Source organism: Cnephaeus nilssonii, assembly GCF_951640355.1.
Source record: "Cnephaeus nilssonii genome assembly, chromosome: 4".
Taxonomy (NCBI): domain Eukaryota; kingdom Metazoa; phylum Chordata; class Mammalia; order Chiroptera; family Vespertilionidae; genus Cnephaeus; species Cnephaeus nilssonii.
Window position 1 is genome coordinate 76,808,786 of NC_137075.1, and position 14,545 is coordinate 76,823,330.

The 14,545-nt window shown below is 40.1% G+C and overlaps 1 protein-coding gene across 1 annotated transcript in view; it reads left to right on the forward strand.

Annotated features, from left to right (window-relative positions):
• Positions 1-4,346: 4,346 nt before the first annotated feature.
• Positions 4,347-14,545, forward strand: part of MNAT1 (MNAT1 component of CDK activating kinase) — a 200,233-nt gene continuing 190,034 nt past the window's right edge. The window contains exon 1 of the mRNA XM_079768395.1: positions 4,347-4,541. Coding sequence (XP_079624521.1) covers positions 4,453-4,541 — 89 coding nt within the window. The 5' untranslated portion in view covers positions 4,347-4,452. The remainder of the gene's footprint in view (positions 4,542-14,545) is intronic.

Consider the following 14,545-nt stretch of genomic DNA (forward strand, 5'->3'; position numbering starts at 1 on the left):
TGATGAATACTTTTGCCTCTCCTTTTATGTCTGCCATGCTGTGAACATTGAGTCTGCTGTGCTGCTATGGAGTCTAAAGTTGTGTTGTAATTTGGGAAAACAGAGTTGAGGCTGGGATTGTGTGAGAGTGAAAATCAAGCTTCTTGTTTCTGTGTCTTTTCCTTCCTGCCTGAAGATAGTGATGAGAGTATCTGGAGATGTTTTGCCATTTTAGTGTACTGAAGAAAATTTGGTCCAGCACAGAATGTTACACTTTGCTTGAATATATTTAATGGTTTTGCTACCAAGAGTGGAGATTTCTTTCTCAAGGCTGACTTTGCAGGTCTGAAAGATAGAGGGAAGGCCAGATAACCATATCTTGGTACACTCTTTCTATTTCAGAAAGCTTATGTACTGGTACCATTAAGAAAGCCAGGTTCTAAAGTTATCTTCCAGGTAGAGGAGGTGTTCTATTGGGTTGATGATATGTAGTCACCATTTCTAAAGGATCATTTATTTGCCAAACACTTATTGAGTTCTCATTAAGTACCAAGTGTTGCATCAGGTACTGAAAGATAGAAAGATGAATAGATTGGGGTCTCTGATCCTGAGTATAAAAGCCAGTGGGAGAGACAAAACATTCATAAGTAAATACAGGGTGTGGGAGTGGTCAGGGTAAAGAGACTAATTTTGAAAGCAGGAAGGGCAACGAGGAGTGGCTTTTTAGCTGGGCCTTTAAGGACAAGAATTTTGAGAGAAAAAGAAGAGAGCTCATTAGAGGCAGAGGGAACAAAATGAGTAAAAGCATGGAGCCATGAAGTTATGTAAAAATACTGAGTAATTCAGTGTGTCTGAAATGTGTTTTATGTAAGTATAGCTTAAAGCTTAGCTTAGAAGGCATGTTGGGGAAAAATTATGAAGGACTTTGATTGAAATGTTTGGTTTGCGGTGGTGTAGTGGACAGAGTAGTCCTTCTACAATGGTTAAATCTATGTAATATCATGGCCATAGTTGATAGGTGCAGGGATGGTCACTTGTCCCAAACTAGAACAGCCAGAATACTTTCCTGGGGTTTTAAAAACTTGCATGAGGAGAATAGTTAAGACTGGTAGAGGGAGCCTTGGATGTATTGCCTGGGAGTTCTCAGTGACCAAGCTACCTGCCTGTGGGGATGCTGATGAATAGCGGGTAAGAGGAGGATGACTTAGTGAGTTTCCTGGGCAATAATAGTGGAGGAAGAAGATCCTGGCAGAAATGGAATGAGTGTCAGGTTCTAGTGGTCTCTTAGGGATAGCAGCATTCTTGTGGTGATATGAATTTCCCTAGGGGCTGGAAACCCCACTTGAATTGGCCTCCGACAGAATATGAATTTATTGGATCATGATACCAAACAATGTGAAGAGAAGGTCAGTGAAATGAAGACCCATTGTGTCATTTCACTCGTCTCTGCCTTTCTCAAGTTAGTTTTAATCTTTCAAAGGGCGTTCCCCAGAAGGTTTAGAACCAGGGCTCTCAGTGGTTGTTCCCGGCTCACAGTCTCTGACTTCATTAAAGAGGCGGTGCTGCTTTTCCCTTACTGCCAATTTGAAAAATTCTAGGGAAGATTTTTATTGGTCCACCAAGGGTTTTACGTCAACCTGTAGGCCAGCGGATCAGCATTGCGTTAACGGGCCCGTTGAAACTCCAGAGGCCTGTGGGAGAGGATCTGTTTTTTGTAAGTTGTTGGTTGGGGGAGGAGGAGGATGATATCTAAATATGTTCTTCAGAGGAGGAAAATCCAGCCTGGATCCATAGCCTTGGGACTGAAAAGGAGGGTCTGCATTTGAGAAAAACACTGCCCCAGAAAGGTAGAATCTACTCTTAACTGAGATAGGAATGCTGGAGGATGAGCAGATTTGGGAAGAGTGGTCCAGGTACATCTCTCTTCAGAAATGGAGGAAACTTGATAATTTGGTGGTTTTAACATAGGCTGAGGTTCTGTTTCATTCAGCAATCTGTTGCTATTAGTGCTTTCCTTCTCAAAGTTTTCTGACCATTCTATGTTAGTGATCCCTACCAGTAATAATGGTGTTCATTTCAGAGTTTCTATTATGCATGAGGCATTGTAGTAGGGCCTTTGTATATGTACATGTCAAGAAATTTAATCATTATGGCACTCCTGTGCAGTATATTATATAGAGGAAGGAAACAGGTAAGGGAGAATAAGAAATTTGGTTCAAAAACAGGTCTGTCTGGCGTGGGGCAGGGGGCAGGGGCAGGATAGAAGGGGTCAATGGGGATGAAAAGGGGACATATGTAATACTTGCAACAATAAAGATTTAGAAAAAACAGGTCTGTCTGATTTCAAAGTATAGGCTCCTCCCCATTACATTGCCTCTTTTAGAGACTATTGCTAATAATATTTATACTACTTTAATAATGGCTAACAGTTATTGAGCTCTTACTCTGTGCTAAGTAATGTGTTAAGCACTTAAAATGAAATATCTCATTTAATCTTTACAAGTGTTATCTTCAACTTATAGTTGGGAAAAGCTGAGACTGAGGTCATATAGCTACTAAGTGATGAAGCCCACATTTGAATTCAGCCAAATCTATTTCTACTGTTTCTAGCTCTATGATTGTTGTAGTAATGGCTAAAAATTGTATTTGCTCACTGATCATATTCACCCTTTCACCCGAAGTTTCCTGCTCTGTTAAAATATAAAGACCCTAAAAGTTGCCTTTATTCTTACAGAGCTTCACTCTGAGTCAGGTAACTGGTTTGGATGTGTTCTCTTTCAGTAAGACAATAGCAGCATAATAAGCCTCCAGGTTAGCACAGCATTTGGTATTGTCTAATAAACAATATTATGATCAAGCAGATGACATGACTTATCTATGTCTGTATATACTAATATAAAGCCCTGTGCTGCCATGGCCTGCTTTGATCTGCTGTTTCCCAGATGTGGTATTCAGTTGTTTGTTAGGTTTTCTCTTCATATCCTATGGTAATCCAAACTGTATTTCCACACTATGGGTTGCCTACTGGGTTCACTGTTAAAAAAGGTGGGAGTTGGAATGTCCCTTTTAATGTTTTTATTAAAAAGTGCAAAACTGCTATGAAAACTTTATTTACTGATTTTTCTTTAGAGAAAGAGGAGAGGGAGGGAGGGAGAGAGGGGGAGAGAGAGAGAGAGAGAGAGAGAGAGAGAGAGAGAGAGAGAGAAACAGAGAGAGAGAGAAACAGAGAGAGAGAGATTTGTTGTTCCACTTATTTATGCATTCATTGATAGATTCTTGTATGTGCCCTGACCAGGAATTGAACCCACAATCTTGGTGTATTCCAGATGATGCTCTAACCAACTGAGCTACTTGGCCAGGGCAAAAACTTTAAATTACTTTGAGTGTATACAGCTGGTATTCATTGTATGGGTTATGAAAAGTTTTGTATTCTTGTCCATTTCTCCTGATGGAATTTGAGTCCGATTACAAGATAATGCTTGGCATAACATTTTTTTTTTCACATTACACTACTGATAGTCATTCCCTCATTTTTCATTTACTCTACATATTCAGAAAGCACCAACAAATCCTTGTTATGGAGATGAATAAGGTGTCCCTTACAGTGGGAGGAGTTTATTTTCTAATATAGCTGTTTACAGACTTCACTTTGCAGCTTTGATAAATGCAGTGAACATGGCTTACAATTTCCAAAGAGATTTAGGTCTCAAATCTTAGAATTGCTGATATAAAGTGTATATTCTTTTGTGACCCCCCTCCCGTTCAATATTCGGGGAAATAAATATTGTTGTTTTTTTTTTAATGCAGAGAGGGTAAGAGATATGAGAGCCAGGTGACACCGTTAATCACTGTAGAGCAGATGCTAGCTATTATTTATAAAAGTATTTTGACATTTAGTGAGAATCTGTAATATTTAGGGTCGGTGCAGAGACTTTCATCCTAGATAAATTTTCCAAACTTTCTATCTGCGAATGCCTAGTATTTCTGTGCTTTCATGAATGTGCAGGCATAAAGAATATAAAGCACAGCCCATCAAATCGTTCAAAAGAAAATACTACTCTGAACATGTTATGTACACCAGCCATAAATCTTTCAAAACATGAGAATGTTTTCAGCCAGAACAAGATGGAATAGATGTTTCTAATTGTGAAACTTTTCCTTGAAAAAATTCAGTTAGGTGCACAATGATGAGGCTTTGTGTACCATTTACCTTGTTAAGAGCCCTCCCCCGAAATCCAAGGTATTGCGCAGGCTCACGGAAGCTAAGACCGAGGCTCCTCGGCAGGACCGGAAAACTCGCAGCCGGAACGTTTGTGCTGCAGTGCCTCTTCCCGGCCGGTGCTCCTTCACGAAGGGACCGCCTCAGCCCAGTGCTTGTTGGTGGGAACCTGTTTGGTGTCGGTTCTTAGGGGCCTTGGAGGTGACTGGCTGTGGTGAAGCCGGCGCCGGGGAGTCCGTACGAAAGAAGGCACGATGGACGATCAGGGTTGCCCACGGTGTAAGACCACCAAGTACCGGAACCCTTCCTTAAAGCTGATGGTGAATGTGTGCGGACACACTCTGTGAGTCGGGAGACAGTGGGTATCGTGGGGGTGAAACGCGCGAGGCTGGAGGAGAGAGCCGAAAGATGCTTTGCCTTGATTTCGGGGAGGAAAAGGCGTCATTAGTTTTGACACCGGGGAGGAAAATGGGAAAAGGGGACGTTGTTTCTGTAAGCCGGCTGTGGCCGCTAGCCCCACGGCGCTCTGGCCCGCTTTGGACGGCCGCTTCCCAGGTGTGGTCGCAGTTTGTCAGGTTGCCCCTCTCAGAGCCGAAGCATCTTGACTGTATTTCCAGGCTGTGTTTGTCTTCTGGGGTCCAGACATATCGCCGGTTAAAAACGTGGGGGGTCGGAGTGTTTAATTTCACGAAAAAAACAATTGTATTGAAATGAGCGAAAGTGCTCTGAAAACAATTGCTGTGAGAATAGACTGCTGCTTCTGTGTGTTAATTTGAAAACCCCCGTCTATATGCCCAGTTGTCCCGATGGCGTTTGGTTAGCGTCTCATCACTAAAAGGGAGAAAAATCCAGACTCGAGGCGGTTAATTTTGGAGACATAACAATGGTTGGCATTTATAGAGTGCACACTATGTACCAGGCACTGTCCTAAGCGCTTTATCGTGAATTATCCCACTTCATTCCCACCACAGCTTCGTGAAGTAGGTGCTAATATTCCCATTTCACAGGGAGGGAAATCGAGACTGCTCAGGGCCCTTCATCAAGTGGGCCCCGCCAGAATTGGAATACGGGATGTCTAACTCTAGAATGCCCATTTTTTTTTTTGGAAGGGGCTGGGCTGGGAGAAGGAGGGAGGTTGGGTTTGTGTACTAGTTATTTTGAAGAATGACTACAGGGATTGGTTAACGTGTTTTTTATGGTTAGATGTGGTTCACTAAAGGTGGTTCTATAAAGCATGTGATGTACGGTGCTCTGTTAGGGTGAGCATATATTGTATTCCTGTAGTTCCTCTGTTTCTTGGAGATAAAAAATGGTGGCTAACTACAGTGTGGTAGACAAAGTCTTTGGGTAAGCATACATTGCATGATTAGTTGTAGTTAGAATTTAATGGGATTTATTAACTTGGTCTTTTTACATATTTTAATCTAATCTTAATTTTTATTCTTTATCCATGCTTGAATGGGTTAAGATTGAAAATAAGGTAAAAGTAATTAAGGAGAATGCATAGAAAAGGGAAGAGAGGCAAGCACTATATATAGACTATTAGGTTTATAAAAAAGTAGTTTTCCTTTTTAAGATAATTACTTATTGATTGATTTGTAGAGAGAGAGGGAAGGAAGGAGAGAGGGGGAGAGCAAGAGCGAGAGCGAGAGCGAGAGATGAGAGAGAGAGAGAGAGAGAGAGAGAGAGAGAGAAACATCAACTTCTGTATTCATTAGTTGCTTCTTGTATGTGCCCTGACTGGGGACCAAACCCGAAACCTTGGCCTATGGGAAGATGTTCTAACCCAGTGGTCGGCAAACTCATTAGTCAACAGAGCCAAATATCAACAGTACAACGATTGAAATTTCTTTTGAGAGCCAAATTTTTTAAACTTCTTCTAACGCCACTTCTTCAAAATAGACTCACCCAGGCCGTGGTATTTTGTGGAAGAGCCACACTCAAGGGGCCAAAGAGCCGCATGTGGCTCGTGAGCCGCAGTTTGCCGACCACGGCTCTAACCGACTGAGCTACCTGGCTTGGGCAGCCTCTTAGGTTTTTAGAGAGATTTTGTTCATTTCTCTTCATTTTCCAGTAACACATTTATTACAGTGATGCTCAAAGAAAGGGAATTTGCTTTTTTGGAAGAATACTAAATGTAATTGATTGGAAGAAATTTCTGCCTAGTAGAAATTAACCAAGCAGGGAAGATTCTGTGATTTCAGTAAAATAAGTGGCATTTTTTAGACAATTATAAAATACCTATTTTTAATTAGAAATGACTTTTGTTCTATCCTTAGTCTCTTTTCGCTTTCTCATAAGAGTTAAGAATTATCCCAGTCATTCCAGGGTTGCATTTGTTTTGGTTTATTTGCTAACCTGTTAGATATAGAACACATTAGTCTTTTTTATCCCCACTTGAACTATGAATAAATGAGTAAAAGACTAGAGGGTATTGGCTAAGAGAACAAACTTGTGATTTTGAATTCTTTACTCTTGTAGACTCTGTGGCTTTACTAATTCCTTGTGTTTTATTTTTTAAAAATCTGTACAGTAAAGATAATAGTGTTACTTATATTACACTATTTGAGGATTACATGATATGTGTAAACTATTTGGAGGTGTTTAATAGTTTCTGTCACGTAGTATTTGTTCAATATATATTGACTATCATCATCATTATTATTTGTGGATGGTATAGGTGCTAAGCAAAAATGAAATTAAAACAGGGTTTATTTAGCTTGCTATGGAAAATTTGCACAAAAATGATTACCTTTAAATGAATGAGACTATAAAATGTGAAAATGTGGCTTTAATTATGATGATCCTAATTTAATTTTCTTAAAATGAGCTCATTATCATGTTCTCTTATGGAAATGGGATTATACATACCTTAATTTTTTCTTTATGTATATCCTAGGTATCTTTTCTAAATCAGTATGTATATGTTTTCTTTATTTTTAACAGTTGATCATAATCCACCCTTCATTTGTACATGTGTACTATAATTGATTTAACAGGTTTTTAAAATGAATATTTAGATTTCCAGTTTTTCACGAGTTAATTATCTATATCTTTCTATCTGTATCTTTGAGCACTTAGGCAAGTATATCATGAGATATAACAGGGTAAACCATAGGGCAAATGCCTAAATAGTGGAATTGTATGTGACTTTTAATAGGTATTGCTCCATTGTTTTCAAAAAAGACTGTATTATGCCCCAAGCAACTATGTGTGAACATTTCTATTGCCACTCACCTTTGCTGATAATGGGCATTATTATTTTTTTAATCTCACTATTCTGGTAGGTAATAAAACATTATAGATTTGATGTGAAATACTTTTGATTTGATAGTGTGTTGAGTTTGTATAGCATGTATTTCACAAGATTGAACTTGGGCATTTTTATAATACACATGTTAGTCTGACAGGAGCAGGAACGTGTTATTATTTAGCATTACTATTTGTATTAGTTACCAGTTGCTGTCTAATGAATTACTCCAAAAGTTAGCTTAAAACAGCAAACATTTATCTTACACAGTTTCCGAGTGTCAGGAAGCTGAGAGTGGCTTAGCTGAGTGATTCTGGCTCAGGGTCTCATGAGGTTCTCTCAAGCTATTGTCTGAGACTAGAGAATTTGTTTCCAAGGTCACTCTGTGGTTCTTGGCAGGAGGCTTCAGTTCCTCCTGTGGACCTTCCATAGGGCTGGCTACTCATGACATGGCTTTTCTCAGAATTAATGATGAGAGAGAACCAGAAGCTGCAGAGCCTTTATAATCTAATCACAGAAGTGACATCACCATCACTTCTGCCATATTTTGTTAACACTGAACAGTGCTGTTGCAACGTGGACGGGTATTTACACACAAGAGTGTGAATACCATAAGGCAGGGATCACTGGGCCATCTTGATGCTGGCAATCACATGATTGTACTCACTTTGATTTTTGTTTGTGTCCTCTAGTAGCAAAGACATTTGGGCAAGTAGCAAAGCCATTTTAGGAGGCAAGTGATGGAGTAGTAGTATTTCCCAAAAGATAGGGCATATTGGATTATGGGAAGATGAATTAGGAGTACTACTTATGGGAGAAAATACAGGAGTAGAAATGAGAAAAGAGGTAAAACATGAAAATACTTGTCTCCCTTTACTGCTAGCAACTGAGGAAGCATATTCCCTTATGTATCAATTCAGTCCAGCAAACAGCTAAATGACTTGATTGCATGCATATCAGAGAAGATTGGATTCCATTTTTGTTTGTTTTTTCTTTTAAAATATATTTTATTGATTTTTTACAGAGAGGAAGGGAGAGGGATAGAGAGTTAGAAACATTGATGAGAGAGAAACATTGATCAGCTGCCTCCTGCACACCCCCTACTGGGGATGTGCCCGAAACCAAGGTGCATGCCCTTGACTGGAATCAAACCTGGGACCCTTCAGTCCACAGGCCGACGCTCTATCCACTGAGCCAACCAGTTAGGGCTTGTTTGTTTTTTCAATTCAAGCATGAACGTTATCTTAATTACAGAAAAAGGTAATTTTTTTCTTTGTTCATCGGTACCACCTATTTTAAGAAATGGGACTTTCATGGAGTTCTTTCATAGAATTCTGAAGGCATATTGCATTAGATGGAGTCAATTATATCTAACTAGAGGCCCAGGGCACGAAATTTGTCCCTCAGCCCAGCCTGCACCCTCTCGCAGTCTGGGAGTGGGCCTAAGCCGTCAGTCAGATATTCTTAGTGCTGCTGCGGAGGCAGGAGAGGTTCCTGTCACCACCGCTGAGCTCGCCAGCCATGAGCCCGGCTTCTGGCTGAGCGGTGCTCCCCATGTGGGAGCCCTCTGACCACCAGGGGGCAGCTCCTGCATTGAGCATCTGCCCCCTGGTGGTCAGTGCACGTCATAGCGACCAGTCGTTCTGCCATTTGGTCGATTTGCATATTAGCCTTTTATTACATAGGATTCTCATTCAGCTCCAGTCTTGAAAAATTTAATTTCTATCCCAACCATTTTTGGCAAAACTTGTCTCTGAAACTGTTACATGTATTTAATTTTATTAAATCTGCCTTTTTCATTTTAAACATGTATAAGACAAACTAGTAGGATAAGCAAAAACATGTCCTGATATATAAAAGTCAATATTTTGCCAGATTTACTTAAGATCTTCCTTCCCTTTTTCCTCTGTTCCTCTCTCTCTCTCTCTCTTACTCATCGTTGTTACTCGGTAGTTTGCAAGAGTTACCCGTTTGAATTTTGCTGATTGCATCTCTGTGGTATTGTGTAATATGTTCTTTCTTTCTTTTTTTAAAATCTATTTTTATTGATTTCAGAGAGGAAGGGAGAGGGAGAAACAAAGATAGAAAGAATCAGTGATGAGAGAGAATCATTGACTGACTGCCTCCTAGATGCTCCCAACTGGGGATCGAGCCTGAAACCCTGGGCATGTGCCCTTGACTGGAATCAAACCTGGACCCTTCAGTCCGCAGTCCAATGCTCTATCTACTGAACCAAACCAGCTAGGGCTGTTCTTTTGTGTTTTCTCTAAATTGTTAGTTATATTTAGAAGCTTTATCAGATTAAGGTTATATTTTATTTATTGTTGGAAAGAATAATTCATAAGTGATATTAATTTATTTATTTTGACTGATATGCTGGACACATTAGGAAACAGCACCTCTTTTGGGCAGAATAGTTTGGAAAAAGCACTCATTCTGGGTAGAAGAATTAGAAAAGAGGACTTTTGAGAAATGTTAATTTCTAATTTTATTCTGTTGTGTTAAGAGAACATACTCTTAAGTTTCAGTCTTTTGACATTTTCTGAAAATTTGTTTAAGGTCTAGCACAGTGGTCGGCAAACTCATTAGTCAACAGAGCCAAATATCAACAGTACAACGATTGAAATTTCTTTTGAGAGCCAAATTTTTTAAACTTAAACTTCTTCTAACGCCACTTCTTCAAAATAGACTCACCCAGGCCGTGATATTTTGTGGAAGAGCCACACTCAAGGGGCCAAAGAGCTGCATGTGGCTCGTGAGCCGCAGTTTGCCGACCACGGGTCTAGCATATGGTCTGTTTTGGTGAGCAATCAATGTATATTTGAAAAGAATGTGTATTCTGTGGCTGTTGGGTACAGGTGTATTATACATGTAAATTAGGGCAATTTGGTTGATAGTGTTACTAATATCTTCTATATACTTACTAATTAATCTACTCATTTATCAATTACTCCAACTAGATTGTGGATTTGTGAATTTCTCCTTTTAGTTCAGTCATGCTTCATGTATTTTGAAGCTATTTTATTAGGTACATAGATACTTAGAATTGCTATGCCTTCATGATGAATTTTTCCTTTTGTCATTATTAAATGTCTTTTTTTCTTTTTATTTATTTACTTTTGGGATGACATTGGTTCACAAAACCATATAGATTTCAAGTGTACAACTCAACAAAACATCTGTGTTCTGGTATCAGCTCCCCACAACCCTACTCAACCAAAACTTCCCTTACCAAGATCCCCAGGACCTTCCTGTGGTTAAAGCCCAAGGACCTTCATCTCTCTATTTTGGTTGACCTCCTCTCCCTATTGGACTCTGCTGGCCATGCTCTACTTTTTTAAAATATATATTTTTATTGTTGATAGTATTACAGATGTCTCCCATTCCCCCCTTTTACCCTCCTCCTCCCAGCCCCCTATTCACTACCCTATTGCCTCTGTCCCAGGGCTATGCATATAAGTATATAAGTTTTTTGGTTTATCTCTTCCTGTCCCCCCAGCCCAAGAGATTGGTCCAACAACCTCTGCTTTTTAATTGTTGTGTTAGTTTCTCTATATTTAATGTGATTATTGATATCATTGGGTTTAAGTCTACTTGCTTTCCATTTGTCTCTTTTGTTTTTTCCTTCTTGTTCCTTTCCTGCCTTATTTTGGATTACTTTGGTGTCTTAAATAATTGGCCTATTGCAATAGGTCTTTGTTGTTATTTTGATTATTTTTTAGAGGTTTTCCTAGGTATAACAGTATTTATTATTTTCAAAGTCTATTTAGAGTCAACATCTGACATAACCTATTTTTCGCTTCCCACTTCAATACCCCACAAATGTGGACAAAATAATGATACTTAACTCTTGTCCTTTATGCTGATGATGTCCTATCTTTTACTGCTATGTATGATTCAGTATTGTTATTTTTGCTTTTTTTTTTTTTGGTAATCCTCACCCGAGGATATTTTTCTATAGATTTTTAGAGAGAGTGGAAGGAGGGGTAGAAACAGAGAGAGATAAACATCGATGTAAAAGAGACAGATTGATTGGTTGCCTTCTGCATGTGCCCCGACCAGGGTCAGGATCGAGCCTGTAACCAAGGTATGTGCCCTTGACCGGAATTGAACCTGGTACCCTTCATTCCTTGGGCAGACACTACCCACATGTGCCAAACTGGCTAGGGCTTAATTTTGCTTTAAACAGTTGTCGTTAAGGAAATGTAGAAAATAAAGTGTCTTTTGAAAAAAAAACACCTTTATTGAGATATAATTAACATACCGTAAACTTAATTAATTTAAAGTGTAGAGTTTAGTGGCTTTTGCTGTATTCTCAGAGATGTGCATCCATCACCATAGTCAATTTTAGAACATTTTAACCATCACCCTCCAATACTTCCCCCCAACTCTCTCCCTTCCCCTTTTGCTTCCTAGCTCTAGGCAGCCATTAACTTACTTTCTGTCTCTGTAGATTGCCAATTCTGGACATGTCATATAAATGTGATCTTATAATATATTAGAGGCCCAGTGCACGAAATTTGTGCACGGGGGGGGTGGTGTCCCCTCAGCCCAGGCTGCACCCTCTCCAATCCAGGACCCCTTGGACATCCCTCTCACAATCTGGGACCACTGGCCCCTAACTGCTCACCTGCCTGCCTGCCTGATTGCCCCTAACTGCCCCCCCCCACCAGCCTGATCACCCCTAACTGCCTCTGCCTGCTGGCCTGATCACCCCTAACTACCCCCCTGCCAGCCTGGTTGCCCCCAACTGCCCCCCCCCACCGGTCTGGTTGTCCCCAACTGCCCCCCCCTCCCGCTGGCCTGGTCTCCCCCAACTGCCCTCCCCCCTCCCCCCTCCCCCCCCCCCCACCCGCCGGCCTGGTCGCCCCACGCAGCCTACTGTTCAGTTGTTTGGTTGTCCCTCACTAACCCCCCTGCTGGCCTGGTCACCCCACGCAGCCTGCTGTTCAGTCATTTGGTTGTCCCTCACTAACCCCCCTGCCGGCCTTGTCGCCCCACGCAGCCTGCTGTTCGGTTGTCCGTCCGATTGTTTTGGTCATGACAGCCCCTGGCTTTTTATATGTTAGGATGATCCTCTGTGATTGGTTTTTACTTGGTATAATTTTTTCAAGGTTTATCCATGTTGTAGCATTTATTAGGACTTCATTTCTTTTTGTTACTGAATGCTAGTCCTTTGTGTTGATATATCACATTTTATTTATCCATTAATGAATAATGGACATCCTCCCCACCCCCCACTTTTTGGCTGTTATGAATAATGCTGCTATGAACATACATGCAAAAGTTTTTATGTGGATAAATGATTTTCTCCCCTTGCATATGTACTTAGGATTATAATTATTGGATCATATGATAACTCTATGTTTAATCATTTGAGGAACTGTAAGACTGTTTTCCAAAGTGGCTGCACCATTTTACATTCCCATCAGCAGTGTATGACAGTTCCAGTTTCTGTACATCTTTTGCTAACACTTATTTGTCTTTTTTTATTATAGCCATCCTAGTTAGTGCAGTGGTGAAATGTAGTCTTTTATGTTCATCTACTTATTTACCATCTTTGGTGTCCTTCTTCCTTTCTTTGATATGATTTTACATTTGTATTGATTTTCTTCTGCCTGAAGATTATTCTTTAGCATTTCTTATAGTCCAGGACTATTGTTGAAGAAGTTTCCCAGATTTTGTTTATCTGAAAGTGTTTTTATTTCATCCTACTGTTTGAAGGATATTTTTGCTGAATATGGTATTTTGGGTTGGCATTTCACCACTTGAAAGATAGCATTTCATTGTTTTATGGTCTTCATTGTTTGTTAGCTGTTACTCATATCTTTGGTCCCCTTTATGTAAAAATCTTTTGGGACTGCTTTCAAGATTTTATCTTTGGTTTCTAGCAATTTGAGTATGATAAGGCAAGATGTGGTTTTCTTTGTATTCATGTAGTTGAGGTTTACTGAGCTAAGATTTGTAAATCAATGTTTTTTCATCCTATCTGGAAAATTTTAGTGATTCTTTCTGCATTATTTTCACTCTCTTCTCATTTTGGAACTCCAGTTACATGTATGTTAGACTATTTTTTATTATACTCGCTTTTTGTTTGTTTGTTTGTTAATCCTTACCTGATGATACTTTTTCTGTTGATATTTTAGAGAGAGTGAAAGGGAGAGAGGAAGGAAGGAAGGGAGAGAGGGAGGGAGGGAGGGAGGGAGAGAGAGAGAGAGAGAGAGAGCGAGCGTGAGAGCGAGAGTGAGAGCAAGATAGAGAGAGAGAAACATTGATGTGAACTCTTTCATTGATTGGTTGCTTCCCACACATGCCCTGACCAGTGCCAGGGATTGAAACTGCAACCTTGGTATATGCCCTTGATGGGGAGTTGAACCTGTAACCCTTTGGTGCGCAGGCTGGTGCACTAACCACTGTGCAACATCGACCAGGGCTATGCCCTCTTTTTGACCATAGGTCACACTTTTCTTTTTTCATGTTTAGTACTTTTTTCAGTTGTATACTGGATTGTGTAGATGGTACAACTTAGGGGTTCTGGATGTGTTATCTCTCCGTGAAGCATTGTTTGTTTTTTAATTTATTGTTATTTTTAAAAAATATTTTTATTGATTTCAGAGAGGAAGGGAGAGGGCACGAGAGATAGAAACATCAATGATGAGAAAGAATCATTGACCGGCTGCCTCCTGTAAGCCCCCCATTGGGGATTGAGCCTGTAACCCGGGCATGTGCCCTGACCAGAAACTGAACCGTGACCTTCTGGTTCATAGGTTGATGCTCAACCACTGGCCAGGCTATGAGGTTTTTCTTTTTTTTTAAATTCTTGTATGTAATTCATTTACTGGCTGATCACCTTGAACTTTGTAGGCTTGGTTTTAATTTTGGCTAGGATGGATTTGTTCAGAGCTCAATGTGTTTCCTTACTTTAGTGCAACTCAACCTCCAAACTTTTAAAACTTTGAAAACTCTTTGGGGTTTGATTTTAGGCATGTGTGGGTGAGTCTAGAATAAGTCTTTTATTCTAGGATGCAGTTCTTACTCTTAGTTGAGGCCATTTTGGTATCTCCACTGGATGTCTGAGGTGTTAGTTAATAAGGTGT